This window comes from Penicillium bovifimosum, assembly GCF_028826915.1.
Source record: "Penicillium bovifimosum strain IBT 22155 chromosome Unknown utg000006l_segment0_segment0, whole genome shotgun sequence".
In the NCBI taxonomy this organism is placed as follows: Eukaryota; Fungi; Ascomycota; class Eurotiomycetes; order Eurotiales; family Aspergillaceae; genus Penicillium; species Penicillium bovifimosum.
Window position 1 is genome coordinate 2,195,987 of NW_026622715.1, and position 20,283 is coordinate 2,216,269.

General features: G+C 50.2%; 7 protein-coding genes across 7 annotated transcripts; 4 read left to right on the plus strand and 3 right to left on the minus strand.

The window, feature by feature from the left end:
- Positions 1–232: 232 nt before the first annotated feature.
- N7515_008471 (DNA repair protein SMC6) lies at positions 233–4,214 on the minus strand (the record flags this gene model as incomplete). Its single annotated transcript, XM_056669215.1, has 11 exons — positions 233–376; positions 438–486; positions 534–676; positions 726–884; positions 933–1,035; positions 1,086–1,742; positions 1,800–2,065; positions 2,112–2,205; positions 2,258–2,817; positions 2,867–3,094; positions 3,147–4,214. The coding sequence occupies 11 exons, from the start codon at positions 4,212–4,214 to the stop codon at positions 233–235; spliced, it is 3,471 nt and encodes a 1,156-aa protein (XP_056519045.1).
- A 484-nt stretch (positions 4,215–4,698) lies between these two features.
- N7515_008472 (uncharacterized protein) lies at positions 4,699–6,234 on the minus strand (the record flags this gene model as incomplete). The annotated part of the gene is made up of 1 exon (XM_056669216.1): positions 4,699–6,234. The coding sequence occupies one exon, from the start codon at positions 6,232–6,234 to the stop codon at positions 4,699–4,701; it is 1,536 nt and encodes a 511-aa protein (XP_056519046.1).
- Positions 6,235–7,493: 1,259 nt separating this feature from the next.
- On the plus strand, positions 7,494–10,374 carry orlA (putative alpha,alpha-trehalose-phosphate synthase subunit Tps2; the record flags this gene model as incomplete). Its single annotated transcript, XM_056669217.1, has 3 exons — positions 7,494–7,862; positions 7,911–10,161; positions 10,211–10,374. The coding sequence occupies 3 exons, from the start codon at positions 7,494–7,496 to the stop codon at positions 10,372–10,374; spliced, it is 2,784 nt and encodes a 927-aa protein (XP_056519047.1).
- Positions 10,375–10,919: 545 nt separating this feature from the next.
- On the plus strand, positions 10,920–12,311 carry N7515_008474 (putative MFS monocarboxylate transporter; the record flags this gene model as incomplete). The annotated part of the gene is made up of 1 exon (XM_056669218.1): positions 10,920–12,311. One exon carries the CDS (start codon positions 10,920–10,922, stop codon positions 12,309–12,311), a length of 1,392 nt encoding a protein of 463 aa, XP_056519048.1.
- A 416-nt stretch (positions 12,312–12,727) lies between these two features.
- Positions 12,728–13,577, plus strand: N7515_008475 (PDGFA associated 1 family protein; the record flags this gene model as incomplete). Its single annotated transcript, XM_056669219.1, has 3 exons — positions 12,728–12,776; positions 12,830–12,897; positions 12,963–13,577. 3 exons carry the CDS (start codon positions 12,728–12,730, stop codon positions 13,575–13,577), a joined length of 732 nt encoding a protein of 243 aa, XP_056519049.1.
- Positions 13,578–13,816: 239 nt separating this feature from the next.
- Positions 13,817–14,943, minus strand: N7515_008476 (unc-50 family protein; the record flags this gene model as incomplete). Its single annotated transcript, XM_056669220.1, has 5 exons — positions 13,817–14,140; positions 14,198–14,535; positions 14,625–14,628; positions 14,687–14,786; positions 14,840–14,943. The coding sequence occupies 5 exons, from the start codon at positions 14,941–14,943 to the stop codon at positions 13,817–13,819; spliced, it is 870 nt and encodes a 289-aa protein (XP_056519050.1).
- Positions 14,944–16,209: 1,266 nt separating this feature from the next.
- On the plus strand, positions 16,210–20,235 carry N7515_008477 (Sec7 domain protein; the record flags this gene model as incomplete). Its single annotated transcript, XM_056669221.1, has 1 exon — positions 16,210–20,235. One exon carries the CDS (start codon positions 16,210–16,212, stop codon positions 20,233–20,235), a length of 4,026 nt encoding a protein of 1,341 aa, XP_056519051.1.
- Positions 20,236–20,283: the final 48 nt, after the last annotated feature.

Genomic DNA, 20,283 nt, shown 5'->3' on the forward strand with positions numbered 1-20,283 from the left:
TCTTTTTGCTGAAGAGAGATCACAAATAAGATACGGGGCAGAAATCGGTGCTGACAAGAGTAGGAGAGAGGTTGAGACTATGATAGTGGGGAGCGAAGAGGATTTGAGGTGGAAGCTAATCAGATGCGGTCACGTGGTTTATCTACACTTGGGGCATGGGGCTTCTGATTCCGAAGTGAAAAATAGAAAAACGAAAAACGGGTATTTGAATTGCTATGATTTAGCTAAGGCTTCAGCGGAAGGATAATGTTGTCTGACCACGCTCAGGCTCTGCTAATTCCTTCACTCGGACATCTGCAGAAATGGTGATGTCGGTCTTAGTACCGGGGGTGATCAGGATAAATTGTCGCCCAATAGATCGTCGAGCCGCAACCATCTGAAAGGAAGAAAAAGAAAAGTCAGCAATGTTACTGACTGCAAGGAGAAGCTATACTTACGAGCATATCAATGGCCATCTTTCGGTTGATATGATCCATGTACACATCACTTTCAATGTCAGCAGAGAACAATCATGAGAAGGCAAGGGACATTACAATTCATCAAGACAGCGAATAGGAGATCCCATTGCTTCCCAGAGTGACAGCAAAAGACAGACTTGCGAGAATGACTTTTCTCCGCCGGACAGTGTCTTTGCGTCTCTACCAGTGCCATCATTTCTAGTGATATCGGGTTCAACCTGGACAGCGTTAGTATACCGTCACTCTCACCTGGCTGGTAGATTTTACCTGTAGTTCTAGTCGTTTATTGATATGGTCAGCTAGAAGTCGACCACGGAAGCTTCTCTCACTCAAGAGGTAGGTGAATTGTGCTTTGGCTCGAGAGGAAATGTGGGATCGGAAAATTTCCCATCGCTTCTTGCGGTTTTGGAGAGTATCTTTGAGGGCCTAGAAAGGGCGTTAGATCTGACTGAATCAAAGGGAAAGAAGACCTACTTGACTCAGTGCCGATAACTGCTCGACTTGCCGTAGAGCTCGATCATATGCTGCAGCAGTCCTTACTGCCTCGGCTGCAATTTCCTCACGAGAACTTCCCAACCTGCATAGGTGTCAGTTCGGTCAACGGCAGATGGAAAGCTGGGGACTTACTCGGAGTTGTAGCGTTCTAGATCACGGGATAATCGATCAAGCTTTTTGTCGAGGCTGGTGGGCGTTTCTCCTTCATCCACGGGGACCCGAGCAGAGACCAAACCAGCCTTTTCGTTGTATTCCCGGACCCGCGCCCTCACCTGCTCCCTTCTCGTTTCGATTTTGGCTTTTGTCTGTTTATCTTGGTTGATGAGTGCGACAGCTTCGTTTTTATGAGTGATTATTTCGGTCTTTTTCGATTTCACGAGATTCTGCTCGCTCTCAGCAACTTGTAATTTCTCCCGGAGGGTTCCGAGATTGGTGTCATGAGCAAGTATTTCTCGGCGAAATTCTTTGAGCGTCTGCAACTTGGCATCCATGGCCGCTTTGCTGTCGTTGTAAGAGCCCTCGTTGATCTGCTTGTCATCTTCGGCTTCCTTGAGAGCTGCTTGGAGGGCATCGAGCCGTCCGTCTTCGGCGTTCTCTTTATCCAAAGCATCTCTGAGTCCCTCAGCATGCTCAGCCTTTCGTTGCATTCGGTCTTGCAATTCTTTCTCGGCTTTTGCGTGGCGGAGTTTTGCCTCTTGACAGGCTTTCAAGTTTGACTTGGCAGTTTCCAATCCTTGTTCGATCTCAAATTTTTGACGTTTGAGATCGCTAATGATGTCTCTTTGTGCACTATGTCATGTCAGTCAGTTACCAACCAACAGCACAGTCAACCATCTATTTACTCACTTGATTTGCAATACTACATCGGATTTCATGCGCGGCCCGTCGGTCCACCCCGCAACTGGTGCTTGACTTGGTTCTCCGGCTCGATTGTACGACAGAAAAAACCCTCGACGCCTATCTTGTGCGTCAATGGAGTAACAACGCTTGACGTTCCGTGGCTGTGCGCCGTCAAACAGCACAGAGGAAGCTTCTTTCACGTCCTCGATCAAGAGCGTTTGTTCTATTCCATGGTTGATGATCAGTTGTCCCCGCACTAATTCGTTGTCGATCTGAAGAGGTCAGCAGCCGTTCCACCTGTAGAAAGAGAGGGCTAACCTGAAGTATTCGCAACACAGTATCAAATCGGGAGTCTGGTTCGTGGGCCGAGGTATCCAGATGGCCACCAGAGCCGATCAAGATTGGAAAGTTGCTTGTGAAGTCAGCGGTTAGCTCTTTGTTGCCGCGGGCTTGTGGCCACTCACCATCGAATCTCGCGCATGATCCTAGAAAGAAGTTGCATGTCTTTCTTGGATGAGACGATGAAACTGGTAAGGGTGGCACCAAACATTCTCTCCACAATAGATGACCACTTCGGTTTTAGCAGAGTGACATGATGACCGATTGGGCCGACAGGGGGTGACTCGAAAGATCGTTCTTGCTGAATCGCCCTGAGGAGCTCAGGGATCTTGGAATTGAAACCGGACCGTCTTGATCCACCCTCTTTCATGAGATTCCTCAGTTGGTCTTCCGCTTGTCCAATTTCACTCTCTTTCCGCCCAAGTGGAGCTGCTGCTTCTGTTACCTTTGTTTGTGCACGGTCAATAGCTTCCTGGAGGCCAGCGGCACCTGCGCGGTGCTCGTCATATTCCTTTTGGGCAGCAGTGGCGTCATTGGCCGCTTTTTCACACTCGTCTTGTTTTCGAGCGTAGCCGCCGTCGCTCGCATCAGCCAGACGCTGGTTTTCGTCATCGATCTTTTGCTGAGTATCTCGAATTCTAGATTCGGCAGCTTTTAGGTAAGCCCGAATCTGCCGTTGCTCTGCCTACTGACGATTAGACATGTAATTCCCGACAAGATCAAGTTCAACTTACCTGTAGGTCATGCCGCTTTTTCACCTCCGCGTCCAATGTTTCCTGCGTTTTGTCCCTCTCTTCCTGGGCTGTATTGACTGCCACAGCAGCCCTCCAGGCGTGTTCACCAGCGGCAGTCTCCTCAGCGGTAACTTGATCGAAGGCGGTATCAAAGCGAGTGAGATCGGATTCAGCCGCCGCAATTTTCTGGCTGGCCTCGGCGATCTGCTCGGTGAGGGATAATTCCATCTGTGATCTGTTAGTTCCAGATAGCCAATCATATAATATCGTCACGACTAACCCGTTCTTGCTCCTCAACTTGAGCCCAAGCCATTTGACTTCGGATATTTCTCACCCGCGCTCGGAGAGAGTCGTGTTGGTCGGAAATTTCGAGCTTTTTCTTAGCCAATTCTTTACGATTTTCGAGGATTTGTAAATCCTCGACGGATGTCCTGACTTTCTCTTCAATTGAGTCGAGGGATTCCTCAACCAGTCGATAATCGTGGTCGAGCTGTTCCAGTTGGACACCTTTGACAAAGAATTTGTATTTCTCAGCCGGGCTTGATGTACTCAAAAACTGACGGGCCATATCTTGCGAGAGTACGTTCATGGGGTTCTCGATTTGCAAAGAAAAATAGTCAGTGATTGCATCCAACTCGGCTTTCTTAGTCGAGACGATGCGCCCATTCTCTGACTTGATCTTGAACCCGCTGGTGCCATTTCGGGAGAAGTGACGCTCGACAATGATAGTAGAACCAAAATCGTCAGGCATATAGGCGCCATCACCTTGATTCTTGATGCGAACGATGATTGTACCGTTTTCTTTGCCCTCTTTGATGAAGTTTTTCAAACTCTGTCCACGGTTCGTCGCAGATGCTTTGCCACCGAGACAAAGAGTAATCGCTGTCAGAATCGCACTTTTACCACTGCCGTTCTTTCCAACAATGAAGTTGATGAGGGGGCCCAGGTCGACGTAGAAGTGATCATGGCACATGAAGTTGTAGCACTCCACGCGTTCAAGGATGCCATGTTCAGCGGGAACGTTGGCTTCATCGATCAACTGAGAGTATTTTTCTTGTATGATCTGTGTCTGGCGAAGGTCGAGTTCGTCGTCGTCGAGAAGCGCATCGTCATGGACTTCGAGAAACGATTGACTGATGCCGTTAACAGCGCCCGGCGGGACTGGAGAGGACGGTGAGTCTGAGCTTGAACTCCCTGAGTTTGCCCGCTGTCGTTTTCTCTGGTAAGTTGTTAGTTCCAGGATTGCTGGGGGGTCGTCTCGTGTTGGAAGTCGTACTGAAGAACTCATATCGGAGCCATCGCTTTCCTCATCATCCGTAGATAGCTGTACACGCTTGAGGGAGGGCATATTGAGGAAGAGTGTTGTTGGTTTGGTCAATTGGATCCTTCACCTATCATAGCGAGTAGAGCCGTCAGTCTCCTAATCCCACAAAGTGGATAGATAACTAGTGAGATAGTCGCGACGCGTTACTCCCGCCCGCGCGTCGAGCAAACTTACTAATCAGCTCACCTGACCTAGGTCATCACCACTCGTGCAGTGGTGAGTGGACCCGCTAAATGTCCGAGGGTTTGATCTGCACACAGTTGATTTTCAAGAGAAACCTTGAGGAATAAGACGAATTTCGGCGGGATGCCAAAAGGGTAATCAGTGTTGCTTCTTTATTCTGCGGTCGTTCTGTAGGCACCAAGAGAGTCCGTTAATAAGTCTCTTATTGGAAAACAAAGGAAACCTTGGAAGATTACTACGTTGACAGGCAGTTATATGCGATTGACTAGATTCGATTGATAGTCCACAACTGATATCTTCATAAATGATATCCTGACATCTGAACTCATCCACTATTCTGTATAATTTGATTGCGCATATCCTCTAGGCGATCAAAATTAGCCTGTACGACAGTGGCAAGGATACTAGGGCTATTGGAGCCGCCATTTGCCCATTCATCGCATGCGCCACGAAGCTGCTGATACGCAGTTGCAAGTGTACATTGCAGTTCTGCAGCCCGAGTACATGACCGGCCTAAATCGTTCATATAATGGGTAGGGTCTTGAATGCATAATCGTTGCGCGACAAGCAAGTTCCGCTTTGCCGCAGCAGTCCGTTTCGCATTGATCAGTGAACGCTGACCGCGGAGGTGGCCGGGGTCATGAGCGTGGGGATTTACAGGTAGCGTATCTGCACTGAACAGCCCGGGAGGATCCACGGCGATACCGACGGATTGAATGTCAACCTGAGTGCCATAGAATTGCAGCAGAGCAAGGAACAGGCCACCCAATTGATTGGGGCTAGTAAACCGGCCATGGTTCAACTTCAGGAATGCCACAATGAGCATGGCGAGCGCGTCCGGACCAATGCCAGCCTGGGGCGTGCCAAAGAGGCCGTGTGTTTCTAGCAACGTACGTGTTGTTGCGTATAGTGGTCGTAAAGCGGCGTACTCGACCTGATAGTCCTGCAAATACTCCGTGATAGCAGGGACATCCTCACCACAGTAGAATTGCAGTACCAGTCCAGTTGGCAGGTGGCGAGCAGACAGGCTTCGGTCAGATAATTGGACTTGCTTGAATGTATCGGTGTGCTGTAGGGCTTTTTCGACTTGACACAGAAGGCGAACGTGAACATCTTGGATCTGAGGCCGTGTAGGGCTCGGTCTTCGGTCACGGTCTAGGGATCGAGCGGGGTCTGGATAGGGTATGATGAAGTCAAGATCCGAGTGCGCCAGTGCAAGGCCCGTGCAATGCGACCCAATGACTTTCGGTACATGTGGAACCACTGGCTTGAGAAGTAAGGAAACTGTTGTCTGGAGGCTCTTTATGACCTCAGATTCCTGTGCATTCGGGGTTAGGTATTGTTCCAACGCCCGAATTTCTGTGTCCAGCGTTATTTCGGCATTGGCGCGAGGCAGCTCCAAGTGCCTCAACCACGGAGTTTGCGGATTCGTGCCTGCAGGTTGAATCGCACGCGAAATGGATGAAGACACATCCACCTGGGTTCTGCGTTTTGTGCGCTTTTTCGGGCGGTTATCATCCGAGTTTGGGTTGTGTCGAAGATCAGTTGAAGGTTCCGAGCCTGATGGTTGATAGTCGGCGCGACTCTGGGGTGGGATTTCAGGCCGCCAAAGCCCCGCTGGATCTTCATTCGCAAGGACTTTGCGAACCAGACGAGACCGATTGGTGGACCGATGAGCCTCTAGGGTCTTCCGGAGGCTGTTGGTGAAAACATCGGTCTTGGCTGCTGCAGAGGAGCTATGGAATGGGCGAAGGGGGTGTGAGAGGGGTATGTATAGGGGCCGGAGGCTTGGAAGCCGCATCACAGCTTTTTTGAGGTGGCATTTGGAGACTGCGAGCGAGGACGGAGTGGATACCACCATGCCGAGTACGCAGCTTTCCAGGATCAATTGCGACGTTAGTTAACTAACATTCGGAAGTGGGCCCCTCAGGCAGAAACTACATGTGACACTTATCTAACCAACCAGCCCTGTTAGTTAGTTAACTAGCCGACTAATAATCGAAAACATGCATGATCAATTCTCAAGGTGATAACTAGGAGTCTTTAAGTATGACAGTTTATGACTTTATGTCTCTTGAATGGTCATCTTGATTACACAGGTAAGACCTACATAGTGAGGTATCAAAAGTGTCGTCCACCGGGCTCAGTTGATGACGAAACCCCGATGTATGTCTCCACGGATGGACAATGAGGTATCTCTCTACATGGAACAATCAGTCGATAGTCGATACTGAATCGACACCAAAATCGAAATTACCTACTGTGTATACATGTCGATAGACACGATACAGATCTGGCTTTCTGTACATGCCACGACTGATGACGCAGAAGGAAGTTGAAGAGCGTCATAGCAATCTTCTATGAAGTGGGATAGCAGCTACTAGAATGTACGATGTACGAAGTACTGCGTAACTACATGTTGACAGAAAGTAAGGTCAAAGCCACGTGACATAGACGTCTGACAGATCAACTCACGAGACAGTCACCATGGATATTTGTTAGGGGTCAAAACAGGGGCAAGAAAAGAACAGGATGGACACCTGAGAAAAAAAAACATTTAAAAAGTTAAAACAAGGCAAATTTCCTGCATTTCAATTGTGTCTAGACGAGGAAGGTACCCGTTGAAAAGAAACGATCCAGAACATGACGTAGTACTGAGAATATCCACCAAGAGTTCCGAACAATCTTGGAAGGCTTCGTCATGAGATTCTAGAAGTTCATATATCTCCCCATTTTGAAGCTGTAAATCTCCCTTTGACCGGTTTCCCAGTTGGTCATTTCCTTGATAACCTTGGAACTTGATAAGAACTGTGGCTTCAACTTCACCGCTTGCCCCTCCATTCTCTTTTCCCCCCTCAATTCCCTGTTCCTGACTGTTCTCTTTATTCTACTCTCTTTATCCCACACCCTTAACTTGTTATTTGTGACCATCCATGGCTTTGCTGCGGTAGTGCACTTCCACCCGAATCTTGCCCATCGACTCAAATCCTAGGTACCTTGACCATTCCTCAAACCCACCGACGTCAGTCAAATTGGGTGCATGTGATAATATGATCTAACTCTGCCAGTCTAATTTCAACTCTTCACGCTCATCCTCGATCTTCTCCGTAACCGCTCAACATGTCTGCATCTGAGAGCCCCGCGCAGGTGCCCGACGGCCAGCCGAACCCCGTCATTGTTGGGTCCGGATTAAAAGCCCTCAAGAGCGAAGCCTATACTGATGCAACCAATGCCACACCTGTGGCAACCAATGAGGCCCCTTCATACTTTGACAACCTACCGGGAGTAAAACCATCTCATATCGCCCAAGGGGAAAGAAAGTCATCTGGCATAGAATTGCTACGTCGCTTGAGCCTGACCTCGGATTCTCCCATGTCTCCCGAGACCGACCCCCGCGCACGACACTCAGGACTTAAGCTAAGCGGTCGTCTCATCAGCGTCGCTTTCTGTATACCATACAAGCTCAACTTCCAATCAGGATCAGACTGGGTATGTATCTACAAAGCTTCTCACATTCAGGGTTAAGCTGACGAACAGACCCTCAAATCACGCTCCGGAACTTCAGCCCTGTTCGATTCATTCGCGCATCTTGCATCAGATGAAACTTCCTGGTCACACACATTGGTAGGCTGGACAGGAGAAGTCGAGCCTGACGTGGACCTGAAATCACCCTTACAGCAAACACACCCTGACGCTACCGGCAAAGCACCTCAGGCTTCTAATCTTGTTGCGAGCCAGCCGCTAAATAAGGCCGCTGCGCCAGTTCCCGTGGACGCTACCGCCAAAATGCCCGCTCATCCATTGGTGGAAGGAATCAGTGTCACCAAGAGAGACCGAGAACGGCTTGATGAACAGCTGAATGAAGGTCGTCATGGTCGGGTGCTCCCTGTTTGGCTGTCAGACGCATCGGAGGAACCGGAAGATACTATTACTCTGAAGGATCAAGGAAGATGGCGTCGCTATGCCGAGCGTGAGCTCTACCCCCTGCTCCACTACAAGCAGCATGGCCCCACAGATGGCCGATCCGAACGGCGGTGGTGGGCCGATTATGTCCGCTTGAACCAACTGTTTGCGGATCGCATCGTACAGGAATACCAAGAAGGAGACGTGGTCTGGGTTCACGATTACCACTTGTTCCTTCTGCCAAGTCTGCTGCGTCAACGTATCCCCAATATATACGTGGGTTTCTTCTTACATTCACCCTTCCCGAGCAGCGAATTTGTACGATGCCTCGCAAAGCGCAAGGAAATCTTGGAAGGTGTTCTCGGCGCCAATATGATTGGATTCCAGACCTTTTCTTACTCGCGACACTTCACCTCATGCTGTACGCGCGTCTTGGGCTTTGAGTCCAACGCTGCCGGGGTGGATGCTTATGGCGCCCATGTTGCAGTGGATGTCTTCCCCATTGGCATTGATGCACAATCGATACAAAAGGCCGCCTTTGGGGCCCCCGATATTGAGGAAACGGTATTGAACATTCGCAAACTCTATGCAGGGAAAAAAATCATTGTTGGCCGCGACCGGCTGGACAGCGTGCGCGGCGTCGCGCAAAAGCTGCAGGCATTTGAAATATTCCTTGAGCGCTACCCGGAGTGGCGTGACAAAGTCGTCCTTATCCAAGTGACAAGTCCAACCAGCGTGGAAGAAGAAAAAGAAGATGATGCCAAAATTGCCGGCCAAATCTCGAACTTGGTCTCGACCATCAACGGAAGGTTTGGCTCTTTGAGTTTCTCGCCGGTCCAGTACTATCCACAATACTTGTCCCCGCGCGAGTACTTTGCTCTCTTGCGGGTAGCAGACGTCGGATTGATCACCACCGTGCGCGACGGCATGAACACCACCAGTCTGGAATATATTGTCTGCCAGCAGAACAACCACAGCCCCTTGATCCTCTCTGAATTCTCCGGTACAGCGGGTACCCTGCCCAGCGCCATTCACATCAACCCCTGGGATCTGTTTGGCGTTGCTGCTGCGATTAATCAAGCCCTGAACATGCCGGCGGAGCAGCGAAAGGAGCAACATCTGAGGCTATACAAGCATGTGGTCACCAATACAATTTCAATGTGGTCCAGGCAGTATCTCAATCGCTTACTGACCAACCTTTCCTCCTTTGACCAGTCGGTCGCCACACCTGCACTTGATCGCGCGAAATTAGTGAAACAGTATCGCAAGGCCCGTCGACGACTGTTCATGTTCGACTATGACGGCACATTGACACCGATTGTCAAGGATCCTCAGGCGGCCATTCCCTCTGATCGGGTCCTCCGCACCCTGAAGAGCTTGTCAGCCGACCCACGAAACGCAGTGTGGATCATCAGTGGACGCGACCAGGTTTTCCTGGACGAATGGATGGGTCATATCCCAGAACTCGGATTGAGTGCTGAGCACGGCTGTTTCATTCGGAAACCTGGATCGGAAGACTGGGAGAACTTGGCCGAGAAAAGTGACATGGGATGGCAGAAGGAAGTCGTCGAAGTTTTCCAACACTTCACGGAGCGAACACAGGGTTCATTCATAGAACGGAAACGGGTGGCATTGACCTGGCACTATCGACGTGCAGATCCAGAGTACGGTGCATTCCAGGCTCGCGAATGCCGCAAGGCTTTGGAGGATACCGTTGCCAAACGGTGGGATGTGGAAGTCATGGCAGGAAAGGCCAATCTGGAGGTTCGGCCCACCTTTGTAAACAAGGGTGCCATTGCCACTCGGTTGGTCAATGAGTATGGTACGGCCCCAGGGAGCGCCCCTGACTTTATTCTTTGTTTGGGCGATGATTTCACCGATGAAGGTAAGCCGTTTCCTTTTCCTCCTTCAGTTTCGCTGTACTAACAAGTCAGATATGTTCCGTGCTCTTCAAAAGTTTGACCTACCACGCGACCATGTTTACTCGGTCACGGTAGGCGCCAGTTCTAAGCAAACCGATGCCAGCTGGCATTTGTTAGAACCGGCCGATGTTATTGGATCAATTCAGATGTTAATCAATGCCAACCAAGATCACTGATCTTGGTCAAGCAATGAAGACGAAAAATCTGATTCTCTGAATTTTTTGACCTGTATCCTAGATTCCTAGTTAGAATTAATGCCCCTTGGAAGTCTGAAGATGTGCTTTACTGGTCTCGAGTCTTAGGGCAGCACAGTTAACCAAAACCCTAGAAGACGGAACCTTCCTATCGAAGGAATTTCCCGCATTTCCCGCATTTCCCGCTCTACACTCCGTAACCCTAACCTAAATGCTACAATGTAATATATACATGGATTACAGGGATTCCCTCATCTCTGCTTGAGTGCAAATCTATAATTATTACCTATGTAGCCTCTACCTAGGCACGGTACATGTGTTCATAACAAGTACTACGCCCTAAGTGGCTATCGGAACGCATTCGGCCATCTCTGCGACTGATCGGCAATGTCCCCGTTATATCGGCTATCCTGATATCGAAATTTTTGCTCTTATCGATTTGACTCATTTCTACATTCGTTTGATATTTAATTCTTTAATTCCTGGATTTCTGTTATGAAAGCATGAGTTCTTCGAATTCACATGTCATGGCCAATCTCCCCGAAAATAAGGAATCGCACATTCAAGACCAAGACCGAGACTATACTGGTCGGCCCTCTACCGACGAGGAATCAAATATTGGCGATGAATCTGATAACCTCTCCCGCGAACCTACCAATGCCAGTGTCTTGACCCGCACGCTATCGATCGTACGCACGCGCGAGTCTGGGAAGGCGATCGGTCCGCCCCCAGACGGTGGATTTCAGGCCTGGTCACAGGTTGCGCTTGCGCACTTCGTCATCTTCAATACCTGGGGATATATCAATAGCTTCGGTGTCTTCCAAACTTATTATTCCCAGACGCTGGGACACCCGCCATCGGATATCTCCTGGGTCGGGAGCATCCAGATCTTTCTGCTGTTCTTCATCGGTACTTTCTCTGGCAGGGCCACCGATGCAGGCTATTTCAAAATAACTCTGGCTTGCGGTGCCCTCTTGGAATGTTTCAGTATCTTCATGACATCGCTCTGTACCAAGTATTGGCAGCTGTTCCTGGCGCAGGGTATTGGTCAGGGCATCGGATGTGGGCTCATGTTCTGCCCGACCTTGGCTCTGATCTCGACTTATTTCGCCAAGAATCGTGGCATTGCTATCGGGATAGCTGCATCTGGTTCTGCGACAGGTGGTTTGGTCTTCCCAGCTGTGATTATGAAGATGTTGCCCCAGGTTGGATATGGCTGGACCATTCGGACGCTTGGCTTTATCTCGCTCGCCACGTTAACCCCCTGTGTGCTGTTCCTCAAGCAACGTCTTCCTCCCCGCACGACTGGTCCCCTCGTTGAGTGGGCTGCCTTTACCGAACTGCCCTATCTGCTGTTTGCCATTGGTATGTTCCTGAACTTCTGGGGCCTGTATGTCGGCTTCTTCTACATCGGCGCTTTCAGCCGCAACATCATCGGCGTCTCTAACGACCGAGCCATTGATCTACTCCTGGTCATGAATGGAGTTGGACTGGTCGGGCGATTGGTCCCCAACTTACTCGCGGATCAGTATACCGGTCCTCTCAACCTCTTGATCCCGTTCAGTTTTGCAACCGCCCTGGTTGGTTATTGCTGGGCGGCTGTTGATGGAATGCCCGGCCTGTGGGCATTCGCTGTATTCTATGGCCTCTTTGCTGCGGGTATTCAATCCCTGTTTCCGGCAACCCTCAGCACCCTCACCACCGATCTGAAGAAGACTGGTGTCCGCATGGGCATGGTACTGAGTGTGGTGGCGGTGGCAGCTCTCATTGGATCTCCCATTGCTGGAGCACTAGTGGTTCACGATAATGGCAATTACTTGTATGCGCAGATGTTTATGGGATCGGCGATTCTCGCTGGTGGATTGACATTGATCGGGTCTCGTGTGACCAAGGTGGGCATTGGTCTGGCACGAGTTTGAGTCGAAGAGAAATAAAGAAAAGTTTTGTACATTACCTACATGTTACTGTGTATATCTTTACTGTGTATATTTGCATATCTGTATTTTAAGAAGGGAAACTCGATAACTGAGGGTTAAGGGAATCCATGGTTCTCTCACCGTGTCCAACAAATCACACATGAATTTATGATTTCCCCACATATTCTATCTTTCTTTTCACAGAGACTACGACACTTTCTACTATTGCTACCACCATCTACACAGTATTGCTCTTCAGGTAGGTCAGAAGTTGGCGCATGATTACCACACCCCGCTTTGCCCCTCGCCAAGTCATTGTGTGTCCGAAAATTCAACCCCGCCGCTAACTTCATCTTGAAATATAGAGGGAGAGAGTGATATATATTGTTCGATTCAAAAGAAAGAAAACAGAGTATAATATGGCGCCCCGTGGTCGTGGAGGAAAGTTCTCCAAGCCCTCTCGAGGAGGTTTGTTAGGCACGACACAAACCCTGGAGACACCCCGCTAATCAGGAATTTAGGTGGCAAGCACTTCAGCAGAGATCTCCAACCATTAGACAAAGATGGTAACCAAATGGGTCTCTGGCGGGTAAGTGATTGTCCTTTTAAATCCAATTTGAACACCTGCTTACGTTGATTTGCGTTTCCAAACAGGAGCCTGGAGAACAGATCAACTCAGAGGAATCCTCGTCCGAAGAAGAGAGCTCCGAGGAATCTAGCGAGGAAGAGTCCAAACCCATCGAGTCGTCCGAAACCGGCGGAACTCGTGAAGAGCGTCGCGCAGCTGCCAAAGCTAAGAAGGCGGCCGCATTGAAGAAGCGAGGCCAAGGCCCTGCCCAACCAGGTGATTTGCCTCCTTCCGACTCCGAAGAATTCGACACCGATCTCCCCGCCAACCCCAACCATACCGCCAAGTCACGCTCACAGACACAAAAGGCTGCTGAACCCGCTGCGGAGCCCAAGAAGCCCGTCAAGGTCAAGGACATCTCGCAGCTATCACGACGCGAGCGCGAGGCCGTCCAGGCCCAACAGGCCCGTGAGCGTTACCAGAAGCTGCATGCGGAGGGCAAGACCGACGAGGCGAAGGCAGATCTGGCTCGTCTTGCAGTCATTCGGGAGAAACGGGAGGCAGAGCGCCTGCGCAAGTTGGCGGAGAAGGAGGAGAAGGATGAGCAGGCGAAGGAACGCGCTGCTGCCATCCAGGAGCGTGAAGATCGGATGCGCGCTGCGGCCATGGGGACTAAGAAGACTGGCAACAAGAAGAAATAAATAGTAGATGTGACTATGACGGGTGTCAAAAGGTGCCCTCACATTGGAGTGGTTCCCTCATATTGGAGTCGAATCAGAACAAAAGAATTGCAGCTCCTCGCATTGTAATGAGAAATGATCATGTACAGCCGCCTCCACACAGATTCCGGCGTCTAGGAGAGCAGAAGCCTCAGATCAACCACACGCATAAAGTACAGTCCAGGTCTATTATGGCTAATTCACATGCCCCAAAACAGCTCTTAAGTCTGCAGTCTCATGCCCCAAAATAGCCACTGAACGCTGCGGCCTTGCATGACAATACCCCAACCGGCAATCAGACTAACAAGCCACAGAATGGCGAAAATGAGGATGGGCACAAGTAGAAGCTCCGTGTTGTGCAAGAAGGGGAGAGCATTGTACCCCAGGAATGTGATATAGGTGTAATAAGTAAGGGCAGAGAGGTAGAGGGAGTTCCCAAGGAAAGTAGCCAGGAAATTACTCGGACTGCGGGTGAGAAGCGGCAGGAGGATGAACTGCACGACGTAGAGGTGGAGGTAGAGCGGAAAGAAAGCACGATTAGATACCTATGTCAGACAGAGAGTGTGTTAGAGAGATTCCACATAGCCCAGAGGGGTTCTCACATCAAAACAATATCCAAACTCTAGCTGGTCTTTCTCTCCCGGCTGCGTAAATAGGCCTTGTGCAGCACCTCGTCTTCGACCACGGGAGCCCCGCAGGCCGGCCAAAGAGGCGGCAGCTCCGTTCGGACCGAATAGACGGCCAATGATGAAGTAGCCAATTGTTGACACGAGTAGCGATGAGCCGATAAAATGAACAAACACAAAGAGGAACGTTAGGCGAATGATTGCACCAAATCCGGGCCTGTAAGCGAGGCCCCAGGCAAAGGCTGTGAGAAGGAGGAAGAATGATAGTAGGTAGGTGAACGAAGGGTCAGGTCGATGCCATGTGTTTTTAGTTTCTATTCAATTCTCAGTGGTTGGTCAGGATGGAGATGCGAATGTACTCGAACATCCGGGGAATTAACATCCAGGATTGGCTTTGACTCACGTTTCTAGATGTCAAGATCTGATCAGCATAATGTTCGAGAGCGGATAGTCGATTCCACTTACATGGTAGTATATCGATTTGAAGACCTTCTTAGGCGCAATCAATAGCGATGTCATCTCCCAAATGGCCATTTCAAAATCCATTTGTGGGAACTTGAACAGCCTATTACTTCCAAATGAGTGACTGTTCTTCTCTCTCTCCGTCTCGTGTCCTACCTTTTGAAGAAGCGCGGCATGCGGACGCTAGACCGGGTTGCGGGCGTTGAGCCGAAGTTGGTAGAGCTGGCATGTTGACGGGGGACGGAGATATGTGGATTCATGATCGAAGGCCCGTTTTCGAGCGCAGGTTAAGAAATCTTCGGAGCATACACAAGTTTGTCCACGCATGCTGGCGACCTGTGCCGTTATGTCATCTCGGTCACGTGCCAAGATTAGGCATTTTAACTTTTGTACGGAGTACTTCAGAGTACTTTGTTACAACTTACAACACTTGGGCATATCTACTTGTAGTCACACTAGGTCACTACCTATGGCCCATCATATAATCGTGTTGTCATCCGAACAACTGGAGTCATAATGATGATATATAACAGTCAACAATGTTACTGGATCATTTCCCATGACTCTCTGGCGCCCAGTATGAACACCTCACATCGAAACAAGTTACGGTGGGCGATCCGGAAAAGATTCCCTCTGCAAGGGGCTATATACTTGATAGTTCGTGCCAGACTGGCAGACACAGTGAGACGGGCTATTTTAAAGATGATAGATCCAATGTTAGCTTGACAGCCTTAGGGAGTTTCCTATGATACATCATATCTGAACTCCATCTCGATAAGTAGAATTCCCCAAGGCCCCCACTGCTCCACCTGAACATGATAGTGGGACACAACTACGGATATACGGAGTACGGATAAATTCAATATGAATTAGATAGCTGTGTACGACCTACGATCCATGGTGCACCTACAACGATGTATCTACCTAGATAGATACTGTGGTACATATAGACATGTACATACAACGATATATTACTGAAATTCGCAATGCCCCTGAATCTGCAGGTCAGGATGCGTTGGCAGATCTGGAAATAGTCAGGACCTCCCCTGTCGCGACTTCTCTGCTATCCTCTTTTCTTTTTTTTGTTCTATTTGATCAATTGACATGATATATATTCGTTTTTAAATAAGAAAGAAAAAAAAGAAAGAAAAAAAGAAGGAAAAAGAAAAGTGAACTCGTTATCCTCATACTGTGTAAGGTCCAAACCTTTTTTTTTGAGAGTTTCAGGAGTTCGTCCCGTCCCCGGGTTCTTGTCTTCTGCATCACTCGTTCACTCGTTCACTCGCTCACTCGAGCCCATTGCGGCTTTTGGTTTCTTCTTTGTTTCATTTCCCCCTGGCCAGCTGAAAGATTCAATTTGTCATATTGCAGGTCAAGATTATACAGAACCCCAACCCAAGTGAAGCCTTGGGCGCATACCAGGTACGCATTCCAGCCCCTCCCATCGTTGCTCCTGTTCGAATATTCCCATACAACATACCTCCCTTTCTAGCATGATCTGAATTGACGATTTACTTAGTCTGATAATGTCCCAGCGGGCATCTTCTCCTCATACACCTCCCTCTCAAACCGCGAAATACAAACCCTCCAAGCGTGGACACTCAACTCGACCGTCCATCCGAGATGCTTTCCCAGACGCCATGGACAGATCCAGAAGCAGCGAGTCCGGAGATGATCGAGATCCGCATGATCTGTCTCTTTCCCCGCAGCACGCTGCACGAACATCTATCGTTGACAACATGCTCCTCTCGCTCGACCAATTCGCTCCTAGTTCCTCTGTCTTAGATGACTACCGGCTATTCAACTCCGCTTTTGAGGCCGATCTTCACAGTCATTACTCACATGATTCCAACGCACAGGGCCGGTACCGTGGCCACACATTTTCGTCGTCAATGTCCTCAGAGCCAGACTATGGCTATGAAGTTGACAATAACCGCTATGCAACCATCATGACCAAGGGCCGACGCAGCAACAGCAGTTCCAACCAAATCACCCAGAAACAGGTGGGAAGCTCGCGCGGTGGTACATCCTCCATGCCACGAGCAAACACGACTCGAAAAGGCAGCAAAGGAAGCTCATCATCCATTGCAGATTACTCGTACACATTACCCAGGGCACGGACAGATCAAGGCTTGGATCGGCGCTCCGCCAGTTTTGATTGTGGACCAAAACGAGCATTTGCACCATATGCCGACCCCACTATCAATGAGACCTCGATGCTGTACGAAGATCACGACGCTGCACCTACTCCGAGTGTGCCAGCAGGGCCACGAAAGGTTCCCGATTTTTCTGCTGCGCGGACCCCGCTAGCATCGCGACGAAACAGCCTGAAATCTGCTCACCCTGCTCCCCAAGTCCGAAAAGTTCGGCCTGACAATATCGGCACGGGGACAATGAGAGTTCGGGATGATCTCCAAGCAAACAGTGCAGATCTAGGCCCCCCTCCAACCATCACGGGAGCGCTGGAACCTCCTGCTCCTAGCCCGACAATTTCCTACAACAAGCCCGCTTTTCCTCCCCCAGAACCGACGGTGAATACCAACATCATGACCAACAATCCTCCTACAAACACAGCCAAGGAACGGCCGGGTTTCTTTCGGCGTGTGTTTGGATCCAAGAATACATCCCCCCTTCCGGCCGATACCGCAAGTATAATCGCCTCTGAAGTATCACAGCCACAAGAACCTGAGACTAAAGACATCAACGGGTCTACTGCCAACCCGAAGACATCGGCTCCGCAGGCGACGAAACCCCCGGTGGGTATTTCTCCGTCCTCGGTTCGCACAGGACCTCATCAGGTTGTGAACAAGAAATCTTCATTCTTCCGCAGAAGGAAGAGGTCGGTGGCTGAACGTACCCCTCCACCGATTGTGATTCCCCAACATCTTGCATCACAGGTCATGGATGCTATGCCGGCGCCAAGTCCGGTGAGCAGCTTGCGGCAGGTCATGAATCCTTATCTCGACGAGGAATCAGATCAAAAGGAGAACGCGGAATGGGAGGCCAAAATTCGGCAACCTGCATTTTTGCAGGCACAGAAAAAGAGAGAAAGTGTCTCAGCTCCTGGTGCTCCGAAAGGGTCTCCTCAGCTCTCTGCTACTCAAAGCCAAACTCTCACCCCGCTTGCAGACAAGGATCGATCCTCCAATGGCCAATTCCCAGACACTGCTATGCAAGAGAGATCTCAGAATGTTGTTGCTTCTGCCATGTTATCTCCCGTTGCGGGAGACCTCTCGCGCAGCATCAAATCACAGGCAGATAAAGCTAAGCTAGCGCCTCCACCAGATGATAAGGCTTGCGAATCTCCTGTTGATTCCATATCGACCGTATCACACTACCAGACTGCTGCGAATACTCCACTTATTGAGCAAGAAGAGCCAGCGTCAACCGACGAGGCACCGGGCGAGACCATTGAAGATGGGCCCACGGCCGCGGACCGAGAGCAAGCTCAAAAGCTCTTCGACAGTCAGGATCAGGTTGTGGGCAATGATCCTGCTGCCGCATGGCTAGGTGACCCCGACCGGGCGATGATCCGGGAGGCATATATGCAGCTGTTCAACTGGTCTAATCTCAACATTGTCGCTTCACTCCGGGTTCTTTGTGACCGTTTGGTGCTCAAGGGAGAAACTCAACAAGTAGATCGAGTTTTGGATGCCTTCTCTACCAGATGGTGTGATTGTAACCCAAGGCATGGTTTCAAAGCTGCTGACGTTGTCCACACGATCTGCTATTCGATTCTCCTACTAAACACCGATCTGCACTTGGCCGACATCGAGTCAAAAATGACAAAGTCACAGTTTGTTCGAAATACCATGCCTACCATCCACCGAGTGGCCATGGACGCTGCACCTGAAGCCTTTGAGACCTTGCGGCCAATCAACCGCTCCAAGACTCAACCCCACGAACCAAACTCCGCTCCTACGTCCGCACGATCCGCAACTTTCCCGTCAGAGGCCGGAACCACGTCGGACAAAGACAGCGAAATTAACGTTGATGCCGGTCCTTTGGTCAACACGCCATTCATTGGAACGGTGCGAGCCTGGGAGCAACAAGTGGAAGCTGTACTCAAAGAATTCTACACATCCATCCAAAAAGAAAGGTTGCCCCTGTTCGGGGCCCAGCCAGAACGAGAGATCTCTCGCATGTCATCCAACAACTTCTTGGGCCCTGGCCCCTCCAGCGGTACTCTTCGTAGGAGCCCCAGTACCATCAGCAAGAGTGGTTCCGATATATTCCCTCGCGGCCGTCCTCCCAACTCAAGCCATGGGGCTGCACGATGGTCGTCCAAACCCCGCTCCCGAGCTGGAAGACTCTATCCTCCTTCGATGATGGGATCCAGTCGCACCAGCTTAGACGACCAATCATCTCTTTGGAGTCCGGCAGGATCCAGTACTTGGAGTAAATATTCTCTGGGCAAGTTCACTTCGGCGTCGGTTGATTCCTTTGGCTCAGACTTCCCCCGCGGCGAATATCAGCAATCTATCGGTTTCGCCAATGCCCTGAGTCAGGCTATCATTCGAGAAGACTCTGCCACTTCAATTTATAGCTATGAAGAGCCCGAACGAACCACGCCTCTGCTTGAGGATGACACGTTGGCTCTAGCGGGAGCACCCTGGGCCAAGGAGGGAAGTCTGAAGCACAAGCATCACCTGGATGCGGTCGACAAACGGGCCAAAGACCGAAACTGGAATGACTGCTTTGCGGTAATACAGCAAGGCTGGATGCGCCTTTTCTCCTTCAATAACACGACCAAGACGATGCGGCAAAAGGCCAAACAACGGGGAGGCCTCGTGGTCGGTGGCGGTAACTGGACTGAAAATGCCGAAGAGCTTTGGAAATTCATGCTGCGCCAGACCATTGCCAGTGCCCTGCCTTCGCCTGGGTACTCCAAGTCCCGTCCTCATGTCTGGGCCCTCAGCTTGCCTACTGGTGCAGTTCATCTTTTCCAAGCTGGAACACCTGAGATTGTCCGAGAGTTTGTCTCCACGGCCAACTATTGGAGCGCACGGCTGTCCAAGCAACCACTTGTCGGAGGCATCAGCAACATTGAATATGGATGGAGTGACAGTGTCATCAATAGTGCCCTTGTCGGCGGCGAGAGCCGATCTCCGCCGCCTTCATCGGGCGCCCGACAGAGCATACAAAGCTCCATCCGAAGCTCTCTCGACCAACAATCTGTGCGGCCTCGACTTCCGGCGGATCGGGTCAATATCAGCGACTGGAGCCCGCCGCAGCAGAGCATGGTTGCCTCCAATTTGACAGAGGAGGAACAATTGAAGGCGCTCCAGGCCTATGTGAAGAACGTGGAAGACGATCTGACTCGACACAATGAGCTGCGTTCCGCAATGAACCTTGCATTCTCCCCACGCCATCCTAACGCCCTCAAAGCCATGGCAAATTGGGAACGAAAATCATCATATCTGTTGCGAGAGATTGTCAAATTCCGTACCTACATCGATTCCCTACGCAGTGCCATCAGTTCCAAAGAGAGAATCTTCGCTTCGAACAACTCGAGTGAGAAAGCAACTACGGAATCTGTCGACGTTGCGTGATTTACCTCTTTCCCCCCCCCCCGCCAAATGAACCGATCTGACCGTTTT